Source organism: Phymastichus coffea, unplaced genomic scaffold (assembly GCF_024137745.1).
Source record: "Phymastichus coffea isolate CEN01 unplaced genomic scaffold, Cenicafe_Pcof_1.1 PCOF00018, whole genome shotgun sequence".
In the NCBI taxonomy this organism is placed as follows: Eukaryota; Metazoa; Arthropoda; class Insecta; order Hymenoptera; family Eulophidae; genus Phymastichus; species Phymastichus coffea.
In genome coordinates, this window is record NW_026706829.1 from 2,194,522 (window position 1) to 2,221,637 (window position 27,116).

At 41.3% G+C, this 27,116-nt stretch overlaps 1 protein-coding gene across 3 annotated transcripts in view; it reads right to left on the reverse strand.

Annotated features, from left to right (window-relative positions):
• The window catches only part of LOC131675263 (epidermal growth factor receptor substrate 15-like 1), an 875,349-nt gene that overhangs the window by 425,603 nt on the left and 422,630 nt on the right, over positions 1 to 27,116 (reverse strand). For all 3 annotated transcript variants that reach the window (XM_058954183.1, XM_058954182.1, XM_058954181.1), the window contains one exon: positions 12,130 to 12,381. In XM_058954183.1, coding sequence (XP_058810166.1) covers positions 12,130 to 12,381 — 252 coding nt within the window. The remainder of the gene's footprint in view (positions 1 to 12,129; positions 12,382 to 27,116) is intronic.

Here is a 27,116-nt window from a genome sequence, read left to right on the forward strand (position 1 = left end):
GATAAACTATAATAACAATAGCATAAACGAAAGTAACGCAATAAAACCTGTTGTTAGTGATAGTAACATGCAAAAATATAGAAAATTTATAATTTATATACGCCACTCGTTGACGAAGAACCTCCTTTATTGAATATATATAATCCAAAATACGGATGGACACAGTATATGATTAATAGTTTATCTGAACAGAGTCTAATAAAGGAAAAGTATGCTTTAGGAATTCGTGATGAGACCGATCAAATTCACCTAATAGATATTAATGGTTTAACCCATAGAACTCTAGGATCAATAACACTGAAATTATTTGAGATACCAATGAAATTCCATATTGTATAAAATGACTTTCCTGTAAATTGCGAAGGCATAGTAGGATCTGATTTCCTTTTTTCTAGTAAAGCAAGTGTTAATTTTGACACAAAGACAATAAAAATAGGAGACACTTACATTCCTTTTAGAAGACGGAAAATACCAACACAAGAAAATGATAGTTACATATCTGTAATCACCGAAGCAGACAAAACACATCAAATTCCTGAAATAAATGTAGTTACTAGAAGGCAAAGACAACAAATGGAACAGTCATCTGACCCTTTGGTAGTTCAAAAGGAAACTGAAAAAATCAAACCAATAAAACGTCCACGTGGACGACCCCGGAAAATTCCTGTTAATAATGATAATAAAAATATTATCCCACACCCAAGAACACCTCCTGTAGAGAAGTTGCCCATACCTGAATCTGTCGAAGTTGTTTCAAAACGTTACCCCGAAAGAACTCGAAATGAGATACCTGATTACGTAGAAAGTGATCTAGACGATAGTGAACTTGAAGGTAGAGGCACGAGTTATACCCAAAATACCTGTGCAACCCAATCAGAATCTACCTCACAATATACAAGATCCCGATTCCGAAGAGGACTCAATGAATAATAGTTCGGATGAGTCCGTAAATAACGACAACGATACCGCTAATATAGTTAAGGTTAAAGAAGCCATACATGTGCGCAACGACAATGTTGCTTATTTTATAAGCAGCAATGGACAACCTTGTGATGAAGGCGCTTGAAAATTAATAGAAAATAAGAAAATTAATACTAACGTAATCTTACAAGTGGGTGAAGTCTCAAAAGAAAAGAAGAAGAAGAATTATCATCAATTTGGACTCTGCATACGAGGAGACCGCCCAGAATCGTTAACTTATATTAAGGATTATATACACATTACTTTAAAAATATTAAGAGATTTACTAATTAATACTAATCAAACTGAAGTCTGTATTGCTCAGAGTAAACATGTAGAAAATTTAAGTTGGTTAGAAATAGAGTATTTATTAGATAGTGTCTTTAGAAATAGTGGAATAAAATTAATAATTTGTACAGATAAGTTAGAGTATGTACCCTTAGAACAACGCGGCGGAATCTTTTATGAATTCCATAAATCCCCAATTGGAGGACATCGTGGCGTTTCAAAAACCTTTCACCGGATCAAACAAGAATATTATTGGGAAAATCTAAAAGACGATATACAAAGGCGAATCCAACAGTGTCTAGAATGTCAATTGAAGAAATTAACTCGTTTACAGACCAAACAACCTATGATAATAACTGATACATGTGCTACAGTGTTTGATAAAATTGCTATGGCCCTCTAAAAAGAACAATAAAAGGAAATAAATACATTTTAACCTTACAGGATCAATTAAGTAAATTTTGTCTAGCTGTCCCATTAGCAGACACCTTATCATCAACAATAGTGGACGCATTTCTTAAGAAATTCATTTGTGTTTTTGGATGTCCGAAAGCGGTGCTTACTGATCAAGGCAGAAATTTTTTGAGTTCACCAATGACGCGTATTTCCAAGCAATTCAAGATAAAGAAATTAAAAACCATAGCATTCATGCCTCAGTCGAACGGTTCCCTAGAAAGATCTCATCACGTATTAATTGAGTACTTAAAGCAATACACCGATCTTGACAACGATTGGGATGATTGGCTCGACCTAGCTATCCTAAACTACAATACCTGTGTACAAGAAAGTACCAAACATACGCCGTATGAAGTTGTATTTGGCCGCTTAGCTCGAATGCCCTCAAATAATCCCCTTCGTGAAAGCGATACGTTACCTACATATAAAGGATATATAATAGATTTAGTTGCGCGTTTATGTAGTATACGAAAATTAGCTTACGAAAATTTAGTTAGCTCTAAAGAAAAATCAAAAAAATATTACGATAGACATATAAATCCAAAAGACTTTAGTTTAGGTGATTACGTTTTCTTAAAATCAGGACCTAAACCAGGGAAATTCGGGGATCATTACTCAGGGCCTTATAAAATAGTTGGTATTCTTCCAAAACATAATGTAAAAATAGAGACTAAAAAGGGCACAAAAATAATTCATTCAAATAGACTTCGAATTTCGCATATCAACAAATCAACCAAAGAAAATAAGCCGAAATAGAAAAAGGGGTAGAGAGGAAAAATATAATATAATATAAAATAAAATGAGATAAATCATAAAACAAAATATATATATATTATGAAACAAACAATAGATAATTGAACAAAAGGAACATATAATGAAATATTTTCTGATTACAGAACCGAAAACATGATGCATTCTTCTCTGTTATCACTGATATTTTTAACAATAACTAATCCAGTTACAGCCATCATAGGATACGACTGCGGAGCCAGATCTCTTAATATAACCACTATATCTTCATTAAGCGTGGAAGAATGTGAAATGTCTTCTACAAAAATAAACGCAACAAGAAAGTACATTCAATTATTACAGTTAAATAACTATGAAACTGCTCAAGTGATTCAATGTAAAGTCCAAGTAGACCGAACTGTTTATTATTGTGGAATGCATTCACATAATTCCATAATAGAGAATGGCGCAATAGAATATTTAATGGATGTAAGCCAACAAACGTGTTATGATTTACACAAAAGTGGTACATTTTATTTTGACAATTCACATGTATTTCGAGATATTAAAGTTAATCAAACCACAGTTAGACCCGCTATACTTGCAGGAAGCGTAGATCATAATGGAGAATGTTCCTATGGTAGTTATTCCGATGCTTATGGAAGCTGGAATTCCGTAGTTGTCCAAGCTAAAATAAAAGTAACTTTACAAGAATATACCGCTTCTGTCGATTTAGATAATAACCAAATAATATTACGTAGTGGCGTTAGATGTATTTTAGGTAGTGAACATTGTATAGATTCTGAAGGAGGATACACTTTTTGGGAAAGTGTACCTAAAGATGTATGCAAATTTAATCGGTATCAAATATTGTATGAAGGAACAGCTAATCAAATTGAAGGTGAAATAGAACAAACTTTATACTCGTTAGTAACACAAGACATTGCTTTTGCGTTAATATCCAAATCTAAACGTAATCTATGTAGTTACGAAATTATAGTTACTGAACACCCAAAATTATTTATTTATATTGTCGAAAATAATGCATTTTTTCTAAGTAAGAAAATATCAATGAATAACCTAGATATATTTGCGTATGTAAATTCTAAGTTTGTATATGTAGAACGTCACATAAAAGTACAATTAAATCGTATGTACAAGGATGTTGTCGTACATCGCTGTAAGCAAGAAAGAGAAATTATGAAAAATACACTTATAATTGCTAGTCAATCTCCCGATCAGTTTGCCTATAATCTCATGAAAGGACCCGGATACATGGCTGTGACAGCAGGAGAGGTAGTACACATCGTTAACTGTATACCCGTTGATGTGAAGGTATCGCAAGGAGACGAATGTTATGCTGAACTAAAAGTAATCCATAACAACCATACCAAATTTTTATCTCCAAAAACACATATTTTGAAGGCTTATGGGACAGTAGTTGATTGTAATGCTCTCCTACCCACATTTTTTTACTTTAATGATGACTGGTATAAGTTTTTACCAAGAGCAGTAGAAGCAAAAACTCCCACCACTCTTAAGCCTTTTTCTGGATTAACTTGGAAGTACCAGAATATTCCCTCACTAGCCACCAGCGGAATATATACAGAAAAGGATCTACAAGATTTAATGAACAGAATCCTGTTCCCCTTGGAGCAACCTGCAGTAATAAATGATGTAACCAGAGAAATTCGTGGTCACACCATAAAAGACAGTAACGGAATAATTGGAAGGTTAATGAACGAGAATGTAATGGAGCAGTTAATAGTCAATACCTGGAACAAAATGTGGATGAAATTTATGACATTTGGTACTTTCAGTGCCGGTATACTTGCAATTATACTAATTGTCCAAACTACAAAAAAATTAATAGAAGTCCTCATCAATGGAATAACTCTACATAGCATTTATGGATGGTCTTTTCATCTGATTGGGGCCATATGGAACAGTTTAACTACGTTTCTGATACATTTAGCACCAAAACCCACAGAAGCGAAAAGGGATGTAGAATCACCAGCAAATATTGCCACCGCTCCTGGACAGGAGTTATATCCGACTCTACATACAACAGAAAATGAAATAACACAACACAACCAGAGTAATTCGATTCCAGCATCACAATCTCAAGCAGTTAAACCATCGTTTGGGTTCCTCCCATGTTAGGGCAAGATCTTCGAGATTAATAAAATAATAAAAATAATGATAAACCTTGATTACAGCATGATACGACAAGATCTTTATAATTAGAATAAAAATTTCGATTGCTCATCCTCGTTGCACTCCTCTAGCAATCGTTTAAGTGTGGGGGTGTGACGGCTAGCCGTAACTTAGTTTTTTTTAATTTAATTATTAAATATGACGAACGGAGTGGGAACCTTCCTGATTTCCCACGATGAAAACGCATTCGAAATATAAACTTTGATAGTGGCCCGAACCTGCGTACTCAAGCTTACAATCAACGCTCTATCCTGCTTTGTCCCACTCGCATGTGTTGACAGGAGCCTACGATCATCGCGTATACATCGTGAAGTGTTATCACGCTGATAATGGAAGGGGACCATAAAAATGCAATCTATCTTTTTTTTCCCACCGATTTTTAAGAAAATACCCGTAATATTAAATAGATTTTCATCAATTTTGTAAGCCATTATAATGCGCATCTTTTTGTCACCGAATAACCAATAAATAGAACAATAATGTATTTTATAATAAATCGTAAAAGGTTTGAATTTTTCTGAATGTTTATAATAGTCACTATGTATCGTCATAATTAATTAAGTTTAGTACAATTATGTATAAGTAATTATAAGCTATAGCGTTACTCTCGCTCTCAAAAGTGGCACTCCGAGAGCCATCTCTGGAGAAAAGGGCCCAAGTTAAAAAGGGACCGCCCTTTCTCTCTCTGAAAATTCACGCCCACAGACCAATAAAGAAATTCTGGATATAATTAGAAAATTTCCCACCAATACAAAATTTGGCCGTTATCGCTTCATGGGCCTGAGGAAAGGGATTTCCACCCAACCACCCACGGCTTATAAAAAGCTCTTAACAAGAATGGAGAGTAAGTTAGAGTAAGTGCGGAGTGAGCACCAGGAAGTCCCTAATAAGAAGTAGTTACCAGTGAGTGAGTCCCGGAGGAAGCATCAAAGAAGAAAAATCACCCAAGTATATTCAGAGCATATAGAGAGAGAAAGAGGCCAAAGAGCAGAGAGAGAACGCAACTTTAATAATAAGTGATTTGATAAAATAAAAGTAAGTAAAATCTTAAATCTGGCTATCCTTTTCTTTCTTTAAGTAATCCGCCTTTCTTTTGGAAATTCATTAAGCGTGAGTCTGGTGAATTTCCATTAAAGTCCCTTAAGAACACATTAAGCGTGAGTCTGGTGTGTTCGTAATAACAATATGGTTATTACATTCCGCGTTAGCATACAGTTTTCTCATCGCAACAATATTGCTCGTCCCGGCTTATGTGTTACACGATAGCCAAATCAGAGCAACTCTGAGTTTACGCTTACTCCAAGCGTACCTGAGAGTGACCCCGACGTCACAAAAATATAAATAGTTACCTACTAACCTAACTGTAACTGAAGCTACAGATTACTCACTCTGGAAAACAACTAAAAAAATAAAACAACCACATAAATTCTTTCCTTTTATATTAAAAAATAATATAGCATGGGCTTGAACAAATATTGATAAAGCTAATACATTAGCCAAACACTGATAAAATGTATTCAACCCCTCACAACGAAAAATAACGGAAGAACAAGAACAATATTTATGAAGGCTAACGATAAATGAAACAAAGTCAACACAAGTAACCTAAACGAAAAAAAAAGTAACATGCCCAGCAGTATATATAAATAATCAACCTATCACTTATAACACACATAAATAATATACCTAGATCGAAGACTAACACGAAGAGACTATATATGGATCAAACAAAAACAATTTACACTTCTCGCATAAAATAAAGGAACAAACAAAATTCTAATTTTTTTAGCAATTTCTAATTTTTTTAGCAATTTTCAACAGGCTGTAATTCAGTGAGAAATTGTCGTACAGGAAATAAAAAAATATAGCTTTTAAAGCATGAAGACTCTAGATTTCGATTTTTTTGGTTACATATTTTTTAGAACACCTCTAGCCATGCAATTCTTGGATAAAGTACAAGTGAAAAAATTTTTCCAAAATTTTTACCTTATTATTTTACTCTACGGGAAAAAAAAATTTTTTTCGAGCTATACCAATACATAGGTCGCCCAGCCTGTTAATTCAGCTTCAATTTGATTTTTGCGGAAGTTAGATACGACCATTTGTCATCGAGATATCGAATTTTGAATGCAAAAGGATCCTTTTTCACACAACTGCCGATATCTCTGAAACTACTGGTCACCCAGCGAACGGACAGGGGATTTCGTTTTCTGCAGATTTCCTACAAAATCTGTCATGGTTGATTGGAAAAAAAAATTTTTTTCCTCCTGTAACGTTAACATAAAAAAAGAGCAAAAAAGTGCCAATTTCCCTTTTTTTGGTTAATCGACTGTATCTTCGGCAATATTGGGGAAAAAACTTAGTTTAGAAAAAAATTTTACAGTATAACGTACCCCAAAGACCCCCCTAAATTTTTAGATCGATCGGTTCAGCGGTTTTCCTGGACCGATTATTAAAATATTGAAAAAATTAAGGGAACAAGATTTTTGTTGCTTAAACTTGATTTAATCTTTTTAAAATCAATAATTTCATTTTTTTTCTCGACTTTTTACTCAATTTTGAGTTTACTCAAGATTGATTTACAAAAAAAAAGTCGAAATAAATTTTTTCAGAAATTTCGAAAATTTTCTCAAAATTTTTTTTTGACAATTGAAAAAAATTTGAAAAATAAAATTTTTCTTAAGCTAAAAAAATTCCGTAAAATTTCCTTAAAAAAATATCGAAAAAATCAACAAAAAATGTGGAAAACGGCTCATCCTAAAGGCCATCCCTGTAACTTCCCGCTAATTTATTTTTTGAAATATTAAATTTTCAAAATTTATAAATTAAAAAAAATCAAGAGGCCATTTTTGACTTACCTCATTGAAGCTATGGACTCATTTAAACCTTTTTTTCCTAAAAAAAATTTTATTGAATAAAATTAAAGTCGATATCCCGAAGGTGCCCATGGTACTCATTACGTGAAATTCTGAGCGATAAATTTTTTACGTTTTCTACAGAGCCATTATATGACACAAAACAGTTTTTTTCAAAACTTTTCGACTTCTGGTAATAAAAACTAACCAACAGTTGTTTTCATTATTTTTAAGAAATTACTGATAGCAGCTTTTAAATTCCAATTTATCACATAATGTCTTCCAGGCGACATTTATCTGCCTCAGAAGTCGCTCGGCTAGTGACCTTTGTTCAGGAAAGGTACAGATATCGACAGGTTGGTTAAGAACTCGGTGTAAGTTCTTCGGTTGTCTCGTGTGAACAACCGATTCTGGGAAACAAATGGATACCAACGACGTGCTGGACAAGGACGACATCGAGCAACGACTCGTCGAGATTGTCGAGCACCTGGACGACAATTTCTCTCTGAAATACGAGGTGTGTTCAAAAAGTAAGGTGACTTTTCAAATTTCACGAGCAACGTACTTTCGATTATCGATGTTTTGTTATGTTGGTACACTCTTCCCGAACATCTGTACCAAGTTTCAAGTGTATAGCATTTTTTGTTTGGTTGTGAGAGGCGTAAAGGTTATAAGTGTTTTGCGTGATCGGTGATTTCTTGCTATCGAAAAATATGGATCAAAGGATTTGCATCAAATTTTGTGTAAGAAATAAAATAAAGTGCTATGAAACACTTGAAATGTTGACGGTGGCATACGGTAAAACTGTTCTGAGTAAAAAAAATGTTTACAAGTGGTACAAACTCTTCCAAGATGGCCGGGAAGATGCCAATGACGAGCCTCGCTCCGGACGCCCAAGCACGTCAACTGATGAAAACGTTCAAGCAGTGAAGAAAATTGTTCTGGAAAATCATCGAATCACTATCAGAGAAGTTGCTGAGGATGTTGGTATATCGCTTGGCTCATGCCATGAAATTTTTTCTAACGTTTTGGGCATGAGACGTGTGTCAGCGAAGTTTGTTCCGAAATTGCTAAATTTTGACCAAAAGAACCGTCGCATGAGCATCGCTCAAGAACTGTTGAATGACGTCAACGACGACCCAGATTTACTCAAAAGGGTCATAACTAGTGACGAATCATGGGTATATGGTTATGATATCGAAACCAAAGTCCAATCGTCCCAATGGAAGAGCCCAGATGAGCCAAGACCGAAAAAAACACGCAAGGTTCGATCAAATGTCTAAGGTTTGCTCACTGTTTTTTTCGATTACCATGGCGTGATGCATCAGGAGTTCTTACCATATGAACGTACGGTCAATAAACAGTATTATCTTGAAGTTATGCGCCGTTTGCGAGAAGCAATACGAAGAAAACGGCCAGAATTGTGGAAAAACAATTCATGGCTTTTGCATCACGATAATGCCCCTGCTCACTCATCTTTGCTTGTGAGAGATTTTTTGGCCAAAAACAACAACACAATCATGCCTCAGCCACCATATTCACCGGATTTGGCCCCATGTGACTTTTTCTTGTTCCCAAAACTAAAGAGACCTATGAAAGGACGGAGATTTGCAACGATTGAAGAGATAAAGACTGAACAATAGTGATGTACCTACATGTAAATTCAACCAATTATTATTTTTGTAACCAATGTGTAGTAATAACATTTACTTATTATCTACAGACAGATTATAAAATTTTATTGAGAACAGAAAAAATTTTTCTCAATAAAAGTATTTCAATAATCAATTATAATTATGAAAAAATAAGAAGTCACCTTTGGAATATGATTCAAAATTATAAATTAATACATTTGCTAATGACTGATATCAGTCCAACGTTTAATAAGGGTAATAACTACAATATAATTAGTCATAAATATAAGCAGTGATCATGTTAATTCAAATAATATAAACAATTTATCTATTGTACCGATTGATCAATAATATTAATAATAAGAATTTTTCATATGATCATTAAAAATTGACACATATCGTAATAACGATTGGCAAATTGTTGGACTTAATTGATATTAGGAATCCTGAATCAGTTTAACGAAATACTTCAGAGTTTCTCGGACATTATTAAGTAAAGTTGAAAGCTTGCGGCGTATGAGTTAACATGAGATTGGTTCAATTTTTAAATGGCCCAATAATGAATGCCAAGTTAAATATTTGGCAATGTCCTCTTCCTCGATTGCTGCTTCTTCACTCGTTCTGAAACCTGTCGTAGAAATGTTCCGTGATTGCCCTCCGTGGTATCCCTCTCCGATCCCGCTGCTCCTCTTCTTATCTTCTGCCCTGAAAAAACATTCTCTCTTTTGCCTCTACGAGACCCCTTTTTCTTTCGTCCTATAAGCTCATTTTCCCGTTGATTCTTATTTTTAGGTAGCCCATCTGAACTTGTTTTTGTTTTTTCCTTTCTTGATCTGCTACCATCTCAATCCATTTTTGCACTTCTATTTGTCTGCATGTTCTATCTTCCTCTACACTTAAACCTATTTTTTCAAAAATCTCAACTTGTTCTGTAAACACCATTTTTTCTACAAAATTTTCAAATGTCAAAAGTAGTCCTCCTCTCATTGGCCGGATCATTCTTATTCTGAACTGTCTTTTTGTAATTCCCGTTATTATTCCTTCTGCTTCTTCTTTTCATCTTCTTCCCGACGTCCTCACTCCTCTGATAAACATATTATTCTTCCTATCTCTCCTCTCTTTCATCTCAAACTCGTATTCCGATTTTTTCATCGCGTCCGGCTTATTCATTTCCAGCTCTTTCTCTTCCTCCACACTATTTTTATCCACGATTATTTGTTGCTCTTCGTTTGTCTCATTTTCGCTTGCGTTCGTGCTCTTTTCTGTGTTTATATCCGTCCCTCGGTCTTCTATTCTCCTTGCTTCATTTTGTTCCTTATCGGCCTCACCTTCTATACCATTCAGCTCCTGTGCGTCTTTTACCTCCTGCTCCTTCTGTATTTTCTCACATTTGTCTTTCTCCGAATTCTCTTCTCGCTTTTCCTCATCATCCTTCTCCATTCCCAACTCATATTGTTCCTTTTTTTTTTGCTACCTCGTCATCGTCGTCCTCTATTTCCTCTATCTGCTCAATTATTTCATTGTGATTTTTCCCTACGTTACCGTAAGACCTTTCATCTGGCTTCCTTGGTGGTGTATGCATAATTTGATACTTTTTGCGAACCCTATTTCCTTTTGCATTAACTTTCTCATATCTTTTTCCCCACTGTTTTCCTTCTTCTCGTTTCCTACTTTCTTTGGTCTGCCCCGATCCTCCTTTATCCACTCTTGTTCTACGCTCTTCGTCTCTTCCTTCTTGCTCGCTGCCGCCATAACCAAACTTTTGCCGCTCTTCGTACTTTCTCTCATTTTCTTCTCACTCGCCCTTACCTTTCACTTCTTTAACACTCCTTCGCAACCTACCCTTACGCTCGTCCTACTAGTACACTTTTCGATTGTTTATTCTCTCCTTTATCCTAATATCACCACCTAAATTGCTATCTTACACCGCACACATCTATCCCGTCCGAGCTCTCGACCGTAAGTCTGCCGGTTTATATTAATTTTAATATTATGAATATATAACATTACCGAAAATTCCTATTTGTATTTTTGTTTTATGTATCTGAAACGCATATGTAGACAATATAGAAATTATATTGTTATTATTAACACTGCTTTTGTATTCCATAGTTCTTGTTTGTTACTCTCTACTAGTTTCACCAATATAAGCTTTATCATAATCTGCATAAGTAATCTTGTAAACTATTTTTTTTATTACAGATTTGCAGAAATACCTAATTTCGTCTTATTTGGAAAAAAGGTTTTCTAATGATCTGTGATAAGAGCAAGCGTTGCACTTGTTCTCGTCGGTATTTTCCCTCATTCCCCCTCTTTCTCGGCAAAGCACGGTGACCAGCGTTAGGCACATGTAAGAATGCGCCTAATGCATGGTCATTGTTTCAGCCGCCAGAGATTGCCGAGCGAGGCCGAGCTGGCCCGTAGCTATTATGTTGACGACAGAGTATAGAGGTGTTAGAAAGAGAGAGAGAGAGAGAGAGTCAGGGACGTGCGTGCCCCACGCAAGATTAGGCAGGCGCGCGTCGCGAACCAATTAGCTCACTGGTCGCGCACCGCCTAATAAGTAGGTCAAGTGGGGAGAGAAAGAACGAGGAAGAAGCTGTTAATCGCGGAAGAAAACGAGCAACACAGACGGTAGTGAATCGAGCAGTCAGTCATAAGGTTTCCAGTCGATCGGAAGTACAGACGGTTTAGTCGGTCAGCGGTACAGAGTCAAAAGTGCAGTTGAGAACAAAGGGTCAGCCTAACGCACACGCCGCTAAAGAGCCGAAAAGGACCGAGAGGAAAAGAGGACGAGCGCCTTGTTCCAGCATCCGCTCGGGACGCTAGCCGGCTTAACTGTACACCAAAGTAGAGAATATTTTTAGAGTAAACTAAATTATTACCATTTGGTAAAAACTATTTATTATGATAAAATTTCGTCTAATATCTTAAAAATTTAAGGAAATAATTATAAAATAGCTTATGTTTCAATATTTATAATCAAGTACCTGTATCTTAAGATCATTTAGCCGCTTTTGTGCTTCACCTTTCTGATTATCAAGCTGTCTCAATGTAGCAGCTAGAGTATCGAGTTCACTTTGAAGGCTCTTTATTTCACCAATTTTGATTTTTATATCAGCATCTTTTTGAGAAAGGTCTTTTTCGATACATTGCTTTTCACGCATAATGCTACTTATTTCTTGACCAATTATTTCACACTCTGGGTTTGTATTTGAATAGTTACAAATGTTATTGTTTTCCTGCAAAGCAAATTATTATGAAAATTAATAGCAAATTATGTTAAGAAAGTGTAAGAAATATTTAAAAAAATAATTTTCCAATAACATGATTACATTAACTCATCAAAAGTTTACACTATAATTTGTATGTTCGTATATTGAAAATAACGTATTAAGGGGATTAGTCAGTATTCAGAATAATAAAAAAATATTTTTTTAATTTATTTTTCCATAAGAACATATAACATAATATCAGATAAATTATCCATTTGAAAAAATGCATCCATACGACAATTATGCTCAATTTCTCTAAAGTGTTGATTTAGTCTATTTTTCACAAATTCAGAAAGTACAAAATCATTATCTTACAAATACATATTTTTCTCGTTTTATAATTATACAGTTTTGTAACGATCTGTTAAATAAAGCGATTATTTAACATGATTAAAAAATTTCTCTGTCGTTGCAAGGTTAAGTGCCGCCTTCTTCTTGACTATCTCATGTTATTACACATGCTTTTCGCATAACTGAAAACGAAGGAAAAAGCACAAAATTAATGAAAAGACAAATTAAACTTGACACGAATTATTAATATGATCGTATTAATAATTCTATTATATATAAAATAAATCAATTTTCCAGTGTTATATGATAGACCGTTCTTTTTTTTATTTTATACCGAACATAGAAAGAGAGAGAGAGAGGTTGCTTGCAAGAAGTTCACTTACGTCGTGCCGGAGCTGAGAGCATAACGATAAGATGCTACGGTCAGCAGCACATGTGCACGCCTCGGCGAGAATAGATGAGAAAGATCAAGCGCACTGTTGTGGCGTGCTGCGGCAGCATGCTGCAACAGCATGCTATAGTCAGCGTGTTTACTAAAGACTAAGGCAGCGATTAAAAACGCGTAAATCAGAGAATGAAGGAAAGGAAGTGGAAACAAAATGTACGGAGGAATAGCGAGGACGAGAGTAGTTAGTCAGAAGTGAGCACCCGATTAGACAGGTTGTTTTTATTTTTTCTGGCACTAATTTAGTTCTTAATAGTCACACACACACACACACACACACACACACACACACACACACACACACACACACACACACACACACACACACACACACACACACACACACACACACACACACACACACACACACACACACACACAGAGAGCAGAGCTGGTTCGGTGAGTGCTAATCCCCTCGCTGGGCAAATGCCAACGACGTATCCGTCGTGTCAATGCTCCTAGCAGCAACGCTATAACGGACACGGCTAAAAGGAAGCACTGGCTCACATATGACGCAAGGATAGTGGTGACATGCGGATGTGATCAACCAGTCATCACGACACACACACACACACATACCCACACACACAGATGTGCTTTGTGGAGGCGTGGCCAATGCTGGCAACAGCAGCGCTACAGCGGACACGATTAAACAAAGCACACACATACACAAACACACACACACACACTCCGCCACTGCCGGTCCCTAGCCCGGGGCCCCGCTACGCAAGAAGCAGGGTAGAAGGAGGGGGAGGAGTATCAACCTCGTTAAAAAACCAAGGCTCACCTGGCCCGGATGATAGCACCTTGGTAAAGGACCCCCGTCCAGGGTAACGGCCCCCCCAAGCTGGAGGTGTGACGCGACCCGTGCCGATGTAGCCTGGTTGGCTCTCGGGGGTAACAGAGAGTCACAAACGGAGCCTTGGGAGCACCTGGCGAAACTCCCTCGTATCTAGCCTTACTCTAGCAACCGAGGCTCTACCGGAGCGGACCGATAGTTCCCTAGGTACTCGTGGGAACAACAATGAGCGAAAATAATTTTTTAAACATGAAAGTAGAAGAAGGAGTTACAGCTCAAGAAGCTGACAAAAGCTTCAAGAGCTTGGAAAAAAAGGTCAGGGATCTGGTGGAGTTCTTTCTGGAGAAGAAAAATATCCCACGCCGAACTCACGAAGATAGCTAGAGGAACGGATCGTATGCTCAAGGAGTACAGTGAGCTACGGACTGATAGCCGGAGAGCGGTTCCAAGGAAACAGACGGCAAGGGATAGCGAGACCCAAATGTCGCCCATTTGTAGGAGGGAAAGGAACGGTAAAAATAAGAGGGATCCACTGTCACCGAAGATACCGCCAGTAACGAAGAAGGCCAAAAACGACCAGAAAACCCAACCCCGGTTACAAGGGAAAAGGGACGCGAAGAGGAGACTGCCGAAATAAGAGCCACCGAATGAAAGGAGGTTAAAAAAAAGGGCAAAGCCAAAAAAACGGAAGAGGCCATGAAGGAGGGCAACAAGAAGTTGATGAGCAGAGAGGACAAAAGCAACAAAACCGCGAGCAGAAAACCTCGTCCAGAAACCATTAAGTTTAAGGCACTGGGTGAGACGTCGTATACCGACATCTTGAGGAAGGTTAAAGCAGCACCCAATATGAAGGAGATAGGGGAACGAGTTACCCGAATACGGCACACAAGAGCGGGAGAATTACTCCTTGAACTAGGAAAACCAGGGGCGGGATCCCCAAATATAGAAGAGACGGTCCTGGCCACACTACAGAAGTCTGCAGAAGTCCACCTGCTAACTGACAAGGAAGCCCTCAGGATCAAAGATATGGATGAGACCACCACATCTAAGGAAGTGATGAAAGCTGTGACAGCAGTCATAGGGCCGGAGATAGCTGCAAGCTGTAACATCAAAATCAGAGGGCTCTACAATGGCACCCAAGTGGCACATAATCAACTCCTGGTTGCAGCGGCCAAAAAGATGCTTGAAAACGGGAAGCTGAGAATAGGATGGGTGAACTGTAGAGTTCAGCCCTATACACCGACGCAAAGATGCTACCGGTGCTTCGAGAGTGGTCATATCGCAAAGGACTGCAAAAGCGACGTCGACCGCTCCAGGCAATGTTTCCGGTATGGTCAGGAGGGGCATAAGGCAGTAAACTGCACGGCTACAAAGCGGGCAGAAGAACCCCACGTCAAGGATGACTAAAGTGCTACAAATCAACCTCAACCACTGTGCAGTGGCCCAAGACCTGCTGCACCAGTTGATAAGGGAAGAAAAGGCCGATATCGTCATCATCAGCGAGAAGTACTGTGACCTCGATGAGCCGAACTGGGTGTAGGATTCTACAGGCAGAGCGGTTGTTTGGGTATGCAGTAACCTGCACGTATCTGCAAGGATGACCGACCCGAACCAAAATTACACATGGATAGAAGTGTCTGGCATGCGAGTATACAGCTGCTATCTCCCACCCAGCGAAGAGATTAGCGAGTTTAAGAGATCTCTGGATGACAATGTTACCAGCGCCAGGTCATCACGCATACCAGTGGTCATTGGAGTTGACTTTAATGCATGGGCAGTGGACTGGGGGAGTGCCAAGACAAATGCCCGAGGACAAGCACTGCTCGAGGCCTTTAGAGTATTGGAGCTTGAGATGTCTAACATAGGAACGACCCCTACCTATGCTAAGGCTGGAAAGTCGTCCATAATGGATCTTACGTTTGTGGACGCGAGACTACTGGCAGAGGGGCTCAACTGGAGAGTTAGCGATCGGTACACTGGCAGTGACCACCAAGCCATAACGTACCTACTCCAGTTGACCAAAAAAGCGGTACCCATCAGGACAACGGAAAACAAGAGGAGATGGGCACCAAATACCTTCGACAGAGAGTCATTTCTCTACTCCCTAGAAGGAATATTATTAGTCGGAACCGCTGAGGAAAAGACGCAGAGCCTCAGGCGAGCTCTGAAAACTGCATGTGATGCATCCATGGCCGCAAAAAACAAGGCAAGGGGCCGACTATCGGTATATTGGTGGAACCAAGACATTGTAAGCCTGAGGCATAAATGTCTCGCAGCCAGAAGACGCCACCAAAGAGGACGGAATAAGCCTGACTTCCGGGCCCTAACTAAAAAATATGAGGAGCTGCGATCACTGCTGAAAGTCACTATCAAAGCAGCTAAGAGATAGTGCTGGCGAGACTTCTGCGAGGAAGTAGATAATGACCCCTGGGGCCGGCCATATAAAACGGTCATGCATAAGATCAAGCCCAGGAGTGGCGCACCACCATCTTGCCCATTATTCCTCGACAGAATCGTGCGACATCTGTTACCAAGTCATTGGGAGAGACCAGAACAAACAGGCCTAATGGAAATCGACGATGAAACCAAGTTTACAGAAGTAACCCAAGCAAAACTGATAGTAGCCGCGAAGATAATTCGAACCCGTAAAGCGCCAGGGCCGGATGGGATACCGGGAATCGCTATCAAGACGGCAGCACTGAATGCCCCTGAAATAATTCGCGATACATTTAGTGCATGCGTGCAAGAAGGACATTTTCCAAACTCGTGGAAGCTGCAAAGGCTGGTGCTGCTACCCAAGGGAAATAAGCCCCCCGAGCAACCTTCGTCTTACCGACCACTGTGCATGCTGGACATTATAGGAAAACGGCTGGAAAGAGTAATCCATGCCAGATTGGAGGCAGCCATAGCTGAAGCGGGGGATTTCTCTGGAAACCAGTTCGGCTTCAGAAAAGGCCGCTCAACCTTAGACGCTATTGGTCGAGTTGTGGACCTGGCCAAAGATGCCTTAGCGGAGGACGGAGCACAAGACGCATGTACGCTGTAATCGCATTAGACATCCGAAATGCGTTCAACTCGGCAAGATGGGACATCATTATGACAGCCTTGGAAGGAATGAAGGTGCCGCTGTATTTGCGTAGAGCTCTATCGAGCTACCTAAGCAACCGAACCCTGCACTATAACACCGACGATGGCACATACTCATACAACATCACGGGAGAAGTGCCGCAGGGATCGGTGCTTGGCCCCTTGCTATGGAATGTCCTATACGATGGACTGATGAGACAGCAGTTCCCAGGGGGAGTAGAGTAGCATTCGCCGATGACGTGGCATTAGTGATCACTGCTAAGAGCATTGAAGAGACAGAGTACCTGGGAGATATCTCAATCGAGGTGGTTGTTCGATGGCTAAAAGAGCACGGGTTGAGTTTGGTCGTGGAAAAGACGGAGGCGGTGCTTATCTCCCGCACGAAAGCCCGAAAGTATGCCTGCTCCAGGTGCTCATCGGTCATGGCTGCTTCCGCAGTTATCTCCGCCGCATCAGTGTCTATGCGAGTGCCGAATACCCAGCCTGTACAGGTATGGACGAGGACGTAGAACATGTCTTACTTGTGTGTCCCCGCTTCACTGAAAAGCGGATGTATTTCCACACGGAGAGGAATGACCCAATGAGTCCCGAAGGGCTCGGAACTTGCCTGTTTGGCTCGCCAGAAGGATGGGAAACGGTAGTGACCTTTGTCACGTCAGTGGTAAACCGGCTGACCGACACAAGAAAAGATGAAGAGAGAAGACGCGACAGGTCTATCATGCATAGATAGAGCGAAGTGCCAGACTATGGGACTGGAAAGCGCTCCTAAACTGCCACAGAGTAGTTAGTAAAGCGCAAGTACTCCATCCAATGCAGAGGAACGTAGGCTCTGGGGTCACCTGTGTCCGTAGGATAACCAGGCGCCAGCCTATCCTAAGTGCTCCCCTGCCTTTGCGGGAGAGCAAGGGACACTGGGTCGAGCCCAGACTTCCTCATCCGATGCAGAGGAACAGGTTAGGAGTTTCAGAGGAACAGGTGTTGAGGTAGAGTCTGTTCAGAGGATGACCGGACGATGCCGATAGAAGAAGACGACCGGACGATGCCGAAAGAAGTAGACGAAATTAACGACGCCGAAAGAAGATAACGAGGCTGCTCTAGCCGAAGACGATGAAGACAGAAGAAATTGACAAATACGATGAATAACCATAAAGACAAGGCTGACACAGCGGAAGCCCCCCCCGCGAAGTAATGCCTAGCGGCGGTTTCCGCGGGGGATATAGGCTGGACACAAAGAGATGGGAGTTTAGTGGGTATACCATGCTTAGGAGACTCCCACAAAGGACGTGCCTGACGGTCGCTATCGTGCATAAAGCATTCTCCAACTCTCTTACAAAAAAAAAGCTTAAGGCAAATTGAACGGGCGGTATGGATAGAGGAGCGACTAAAAAGGAAAAGTAATTGGGTTGACGCGTCGAAAATAAGCCAGACCTGCTGGCTATCCGTTGGTAATCTATCGGCGGAAAGTGTTTGTCGGGCATTTATTGTAATATTTAGTTTTCACAAGGGAATCGGCAGGCTGACCAGCCACCGCTTCACCTTCGCGTTCGCGTTTGTTATTGTGCCGCTCGTAGTATGTAAGTCCGAGGTCGCCGTATTGTAATCGATTGTTGACAATTAAAAGACTAGTGTATTGATCCGCTGTTGTGTTTATTCGCCGCTGTATCACTCCTCATCCCGATCTTGAGTCTGTGCGTTTGGGAAGAGCCTGAATAAAGAGTCTGGGGAAAAGCTGTGAATATTGGGTGATCTTAGACTGTGCTTTGAGATTGATGGTTGATTCGTTTGGCTTACCACGACGGCCGTGTCAACTTTAAAACACAACGTTATATTAGGCGCGGATTTTTGGAATAAATGGGACATTAACATTAATTTCGAGAATCGTGCTTGGCGGTCCGGCGATCAAAGCGACCGGTGTCAACTGGCCGACACGAATAGCAAGGCAGTTGATGTGTACGCGAGACGATCATGGCGCTCGTTCGCCGGATCGTCTCTGAGCCCGGAGACTTGCCGGCTGTCACGAGTGTTATCGAGCATATCATCGATGTCGGTGATGCGTGGTAGATCAAAACACCAATGCGTTGAATGTCGCCGAAAATCTTAGCTTTCACACAGGAGGAAACGATGCGCCTGTGGAAGGCAAAGATAATCAGGTCATCGAACAACCAGTGGAGTAGTGCGACGGTAGTTGTACGGAAACAAGACGGAGGTTATAGGCTCTGTCTAGATTTTAGGCCGGTAAATAAAGTAACGAAGATTGATGCGTATTCAATGCCGAGCATGGACTCAATCTTGGATAGGTTGCGTGGTGCGGTTCATCTTTTGTTTCATTGAAAGACGAAACTATTTCCTATATAGTAAAGGGGAAGTAAAAGCTTGTAATATAGTCGCGCTTTCTCCTCTCTCCTAGTGGCAACGTACTATTCATTTCTTTTTCTTTTCTCTTCTCCTTTCTCAAGATACTTACTCAGCATGCCTAACTACGATCTAACTATATGACTTTTCTTTCTTTCTTACTTAAGGAGAGTAGGGGAAAGTATGCGTTCCGGGTGACATCGTGTTATCGGTTAGTTGTGGAGGTCAGGCAGTATAAATCATTTGTCCAAACTGATTGTACGTTTTGAATTCTACATTCGTTAAACAGAATTTCTTTAACTTATTTAATTTGTCAATGTAGTATAGTTAAGCTTAATTAGTTCCAATTAAAATAATATTTAATAGACGCGTATTTATTCTAGTTTCTAAAGAACTCTTCCAATCAGTTCTCTTCGTTTGAGTCATGCTATTTTAGTAATCGCCGCGAGACAAACCCACCTCGAACTCAAGTAATACAAACACAATTTACACAAACACTTATACGTATCATTGGTTGACCAGCCACAGAATAGTTAATCAAGTCCACAGCGACTAAAAAACTATCAATTCATCACGTACATTATATTGGTCGACTAGCCACAAAGTAGTCATTCGACATCACAACACCACGTGTTTCATTTCACATATCATTTGGTCGGTTAGCCACAAATTATCCAATTTCAATTTCTTTTACATCCGACATACGAGGTGTGTTCAAAAAGTAAGGTGACTTTGTATTTTTAAGAAAAAATATTTATTTATTTATCAATATTTATGTTGTCCCCTTCAAAGTAATCCCCCTCCGATACAATACACTTATGCCAACGGTTTTTCCAATCCGCAAAGCACTTCTTATAAGCACTTTTCGGAATAGCCTTGAGTTCTTCCAGCGATGCAGTCTTTATCTCTTCAATCGTTGCGAATCTCCGTCCTTTCATAGGTCTCTTTAGTTTTGGGAACAAGAAAAAGTCACATGGGGCCAAATCCGGTGAAAATGGTGGCTGAGGCATGATTGTGGTGTTGCTTTTGTCCAAAAAATCTCTCACAAGTAAAGATGAGTCAGCAGGGGCATCATCGTGATGCAAAAGCCATGAATTATTTTTCTACAATTCTGGGCGTTTTCTTCGTATTGCTTCTCGCAAACGGCGCAGAACTTCAAGATAATACTGTTTATTGACCGTACGTCCATATGGTAAGAACTCCTGATGCACCACGCCATGGTAATCGAAGAAAACAGTGAGCAAAACTTTGACATTTGATCGAACTTTGCGTGCTTTTTTCAGTCTTGGCTCATCTGGGTTCTTCCATTGGGACGATTGGACTTTGGTTTCGATATCATAACCATATACCCATGATTCATCACCAGTTATGACCCTTTTGAGTAAATCTGGGTCGTCGTTGACGTCATTCAACAGTTCTTGAGCGATGCTCATGCGACGGTTCTTTTGGTCAAAATTTAGCAATTTCGGAACAAACTTCGCTGACACACGTCTCATGCCCAAAACGTTAGAAAAAATTTCATGGCACGAGCCAAGCGATATACCAACATCCTCAGCAACTTCTCTGATAGTGATTCGACGATTTTCCAGAACAATTTTCTTCACTGCTTGAACGTTTTCATCAGTTGACGTGCTTGGGCGTCCAGACCGAGGCTCGTCATTGGCATCTTCCCGGCTATCTTGGAAGAGTTTATACCACTTGTAAACATTTTTTTTACTCAGAACAGTTTCACCGTATGCCACCGTCAACATTTCAAGTGTTTCGGAGCACTTTATTTTATTTCTTACACAAAATTTGATGCAAATCCTTTGATCCATATTTTTCGATAGCAAGAAATCACCGATCACGCAAAACACTTATAACCTTTACGCCTCTCACAACCAAACAAAAAATGCTATACACTTGAAACTTGGTACAGATGTTCGGGAAGAGTGTACCAACATAACAAAACATCGATAATCGAAAGTACGTTGCCCGTGAAATTTGAAAAGTCACATTACTTTTTGAACACACCTCGTATATATTACCTTTAAGTATCAATTGTAATCAATTAATCATAACACCTTTTTTTTTACACAACAATTGGACGCATGATCACATGTTATCACAATATCAGTTTGTGTTTTATCAATGTAAATCAACCAAGGTTTTTTCTCCATTTAGGCAATTTCCGTTTGCACTTACGTGCAAACTATGTTTGCACGTAAGATCAAACCTAACCGAACCATGTGGAGTTTTTTCCCAATTTTTTTGGCCTATAATATATCGATCATATTGGCTTAAACTACGCATTCATTATTTCATGTCCTTTCGTAAACTACACATACATTCACGAACAATCCTTTCAGACTGAAAAATTTAATGCTAACATCTGTCAAAAATCTATTTAAAGTCAGCGTTCTGTACACAGCTTTTGCAGTACCGGGATTAGGTCAATGGGAGTTTGAAAGAATGCCGTTCGATTTGGTAAACGCGCTGGCACTGTTCATGATAGTCATGGATGCACTTTTCAGACCTGAATACGAACCGCATGTTTTCTGGTATCTTGACGATTTATTGGTAATTAATTGATTTCGATAGCCATGTCGTTTGGTTAGAAAATGTCTTCAATAGTTTAGTAAGTGTAGGCTTAAAGATTAACCACGAGAAATCGGACTTCTTCTGTACCGAAATAACGTACTTGGGCTATCGCTTGGTCAGTGAAGGTTTATGACCCAATGACAATAAATTGCAATCGATTGTAGATTATCCGGCTCCAAGCAACGTAGCTCAGTTGCGCCGCTTTCTCGGGATGGTAGGTTGGTATGCGAGGTTTATTGAACACGAAAGTGATATTAAAGTCCCTCTGACAAAATTAATTCATAAAGATTAATCGCGGGAATGGGGTGAAGTACAGCAAGTAGCATTTGAAAGGTTGAAGCGCGCATTGACTGAGGCGCCTGTTCTTGCGTGCCCGGACTTCGCGCTCCCTTTCTACTTGCATTTCGGCGGATCATCTTTTACGGTTGGCGCGTGCTTAGTACAAATATTCGAGGACGGCGAGCATCCAATATGTTACGCTAGTCGAATGCTGCACATTCATGAGAGTAATTACACAGTTAGTGAAATCGAGTTTCTAGCCGTTCTATTCGCTGTGAAGAAGTTTAAACCGTACATAGAAGGATCACACTTAATTGTAGCTACTGATCATAGCGCGCTTACGAAAATTCTTAATAAAAGAGAACTTACAGGTCGGTTAGAAAGATGGATACTTGAGTTTCAGCAACACAGGAAAGGGACATTGCATCATGTGCCAGACGCACTATTTAGAGAATTCGAGGATGAGTGCGAGGTATGCGCGTTCGAGGATACGAGCGATAAATGGTATTTACAACGGATTCAGGACGTATTGTCTAGGCCGAAAAAGTATAGAACTTGGAGAGTAGAAGTTAGCACGCTCTATAAGATTATGCAAAATCACTTGCTCGATCCGATTATAAACAGAGAAGAGTGTTGGCGCATGGTAGTACCGGTTGAGCATAGGGAACGTGTGTTGCGCGACGCTCATTGCGAGCATTCTTGTAGACATTTGGGTCGGAAAAAGACTTATGACAGAGTAGCACGTGAATACTACTGGCCGGGCGTTTGGTACGACGTTAGTACCTTCATTTCCGAGTATAAAAAGTGCCAGGAGTATAAAACTGTACAACAGGCGCCGCTCAGTTTAATGAGAAAACGTACAGTAGAGCGCCCATGGGCCGTAGTAGCCACGGATGTAGTCGAGCTACCACGTAGCAACAATAGGTTTCGGTATATGGTCGTATTTCAAGATCTATTCACCAAGTGGGTTGAATTGAAACCGCCTAGGTCGCCAGGTGGGCCTGCTCTGGCCACTGCTTTGGAAGAATTAATTTTATATAGATGGGAGACGCCAGAGTATTCAATTAGTGACAATGCGAAAGCTTATAAGAGTGTGGTCTTCCAGGGCGTATTGCGGGAGCATGGCATCGAGCACGTGCTGTGCCCTGCCTATCACCAGCAGAACGATCCAATTGAACGTGTTAATAAGACACTGAAAGCTATGATCGCAATATTTGTCGATAAAGACCATAGAAGCTGGCACCGTTAATTGCACTTGCTTAGGCACGCATTAAATACCGCGATGCAATCGTCCACGAAAGGGTCGCCGGCATTTTTAAACTTTGGTAGGGATCCTCGGCCGGTTAAAAGTATTAGGAGGGAGTTAGAAAAGAAAATGCCTATTACGAAAATTGATACGCAAGCGTGGACGGACCGTTTAATTCGACTCAATGCGCTTAGAGATCTAGTAGCGAAGCATATTAAGGAAGCTCAGGAAAAACAGAAGCAGCAATATGACCAAGACAGGAAGAAAGTACTTTTCCAAGTAGGAGACTTAGTCTGGCGGAAGAATAATTCGCTCTCTAACGCTGCCGCGGGTAAGAACGCGAAATTAGACCCTAAGTATGACGGCCCGTTCAAAATCGTTAAAGTATTATCACCGGAAGTATACGATTTGCAGACGGACAGCAAACATCGTAATGCGCAAGTGCATGTATCGGAATTAAAGCGATACCTTGCACCTCGAAAGGTTAAGGGATATTAGTTGAAGGCAAGGAGGCATGTAGTCTATAGGTGTGATAACTTGGATGTCTGTTATTTTATTTTTAAAGTGTTGTAACAACGATGGATAATAGAGCGACGGAGTTGGGAGCCGCCGCACCCTTTAAGCCCGACCGTTGCGCGCAGTCGTCTGCCGCGATCGAGATGAGTGTTCCCAACGTGTTGCAACAGCCGATGGCGCCGGAAGCTAAGGTGTTGAGCCAGACCAAGAAGCTCGCCGCTTTTCCTTCACAAGAGCAGGCGCCCACTCTGGTCGAGGCTCCACCACAGCTTCCTCGCGCCTCGAACGAGACGTTTGATAGTGCTAGCCTCAGGTCGCGAGGAGTGCCGACTCCTCCACTGTTACCGGTGGGTCCGGTTCCCTTGGAAACGTTGGGTTTGGTGAGCCTTAAAAGAGGCAAGGCCCCGTCCACGACGTTGCGTTTGGCCGCTCCAGTACGGTACTGGGCAGAGGCCGTACGCAAGTGTGCGTCCTACCGCCTGACGTCTCTCGCAATACGCGAAGCGGCGGAGAGATCGCGTGTGGCTTCCGCCGCAGAGGGTCTATGTCAGCCCATGATTGATACAGTTACCTTCTTAGAATCGTCACCAGATCGGCGACGTATCTCCATCAGTTGTTCCCCAAGGCCGAATTTCGGGAGAGTCACTAAGACGCGCGTGAATTCGCGAGGACGAGTAGTCGGTCGCGAAAGTTCGGTATTGTGTTCCGCGGATACCAACGGAGTGCTGAAGATCCTCGATGAAGACGGCGATTCAGCGGAGGAAAGTTCACGAGCTCCTGAAGTGCCTCGAGTGGCGCCTCAGAGGCACGTGCATGAACCTTTGCCGTGGAAGCCTCTTCGGCTCCAGAGGCTCGACCCCACCTATCAATTCGTAAGGACTGGTGGACCGGGAGGTTACGCACCGGCTGGCTACTCGGCTGATGAGCGAAGGCGAGAACATGAAGAACGCGTTAACGCGGGGCGGAGGCGACGGCGGGCGCGGTTTGACCTGTCTTCCTGCAACACAGAGTCGCCGTTACACTCTAGGAACCCGGAGCCGCCGCTATCAGTTCGAGTGGTTGCGGACGCTGCATCGGTGGAAGCCGACCAGCGTTACGTGACCACTACGGGTCAAGCGGTGAGTCAACCATTGACTCGAAGGCCTGGGCCCCGTGAGCGCGTCGACGGACCTATGGAGGTGGAGGAGCTGCTGCTACGTATATCATCTCTTCTGCCCTCGTTGCCCGGTCTCCCCGTGCCGACAACTGGGCATGCCTCGACATCGTCTGAGGCAACCCGGTTTGTAAGGCGCGGGGGAAGGCCATCGGTTGGGTCGGCCTCGACGAGTGTGCCGGTTAGGGCTGGCGCTTCAAGTGCAGGGTTCGGGCTCGTGAGGGGGGCTTTTCTCCGGGGATTGGTGTCTGTACCGTGGGATGGTCAGTTAGACCTCCAATCGTTCAAGTGCTTCAATTACCGGACGGGCTCCCACCGCAGGGCCGACTGCACGGAGCCGCCGCTCAGACGCGACTACTGCCGCAATTGCGGACTCAAGTACCTGGAGGGTAACCGTTAGTCGTCGAGCCTTAAGGTATGGTATTCTCATTAGTAATCTAGCTGACTTTAAAGGTGAATACGCGCGCAGGGCGTCTTGGCGCGTTGTCGACCCGATGGTTCAGTCTATTTTCTTTTACGGTGCATGGACCACACGTTTGCCCTTGTAATTAACCCTTGTAAAATTTAGTCCTCGTTACTAAGCTAAACTTCAGTTTTGTTCTTATACTAACTTAGAATTAAGTTAATCATAAGTCTATTAAGTTATTGAATAAGTTATCTATTGTTGCGTCAGGCCAAGTCGTGAGTCTATGCTGAAAGGGTGAGAGAGACTTGAGGTTGGAATAAGGCCTTGTTGTCCTGAGGAGAACTTCGTCCTTCGGAGGGGCTGTAACGGTGTAGGTTGGTTATGGCCAACACCGTGCGTCCCTTCTCTCTTTCCGACATCGGCAAGGGCTCATGACGAGCATCAGGCGCACGTATGTTTTTCGTGCCTGATGCCAGCCTTTTGTTTCAGCATCGGTTTCTCTCTTCATCAAGAAAGAAAGAGAGAGCAGCAGCAGTATTAGTGGGCAGGAGCGCGCAACAACATGTGCTCTCGTCAGTCACCGAAATAGAGAGAATAGAATAGAATAAGCTTTATTAAGCCGTGGGGTATAACCCCGTAGGCTATGAGCAGAATACAATGCAGATACATTAATTTAGAGCGCAGTAACAAGCGATAAAGTTATACGAATAAATTGTGATTTAAGATGAACATAAGTTAAACAATATAATTAAAGAGAATGAGTGTGAGATTATGAAGCATACATAGCAATAAATGATACAATATTCGCATGAGATGGAAAGAATAGAGATATGTTGATTGACAATAGGTTAGGTGACAAGATAGATGAGATCACAGAGCAGGGCGTACTAAATGCGATGTGATGAACTTAAGTGACTAGTGGTGAACAGGCAAGCATAACACAGTACGTTATGCTGAAGAGGCCAGAATAAACACTAAATAAAATCACCGGCCAAAGAGGGTAATTGGAGCCAGCAAACAAGTTAATAAGCATGGTGGTCAAGCAGATTCAAGACTAAGAACTAACTCGTAAAGCCTGGAGAGATGACGAAGTGACTGTGAAGGTCGATTGTGGATCAGGGTGGAAGTGTCGGTCGGTGTTACAACTTGGAATTGAATGGGGGAAAATTACAGACCAGGTAGCGACCAGGTGATAAGAGGTACTCTGATGAGGAAGTGAAGGCGGAGACGTTGAAAGGAAGAGGGATAGAAGGAAGTTTCAGGAGCAAGGGGAGATTTGTGAGGTGTTCGGCGTCCACCCTGTGGCGAAAAAGGAGCTGTTCGATCACCATAAAATAGTCATAGAGCCAGCGCCTGAGCTCTACATAGCGAGTAATATCAAACTCAGTTATGGCCAGCTGGTTGAGAAGATACATGCCATAGGCCGCCGCCGAGAACCTCCAAGCCTCAGTTCTTGGAGCGGGATAGGAGAAGGCCATCGGGGGATTGCGGGAGGAGTGCTTAAGATTAGGAGGATTTGGGGTTTTGACATAAGTCGTAAGGTAGCAC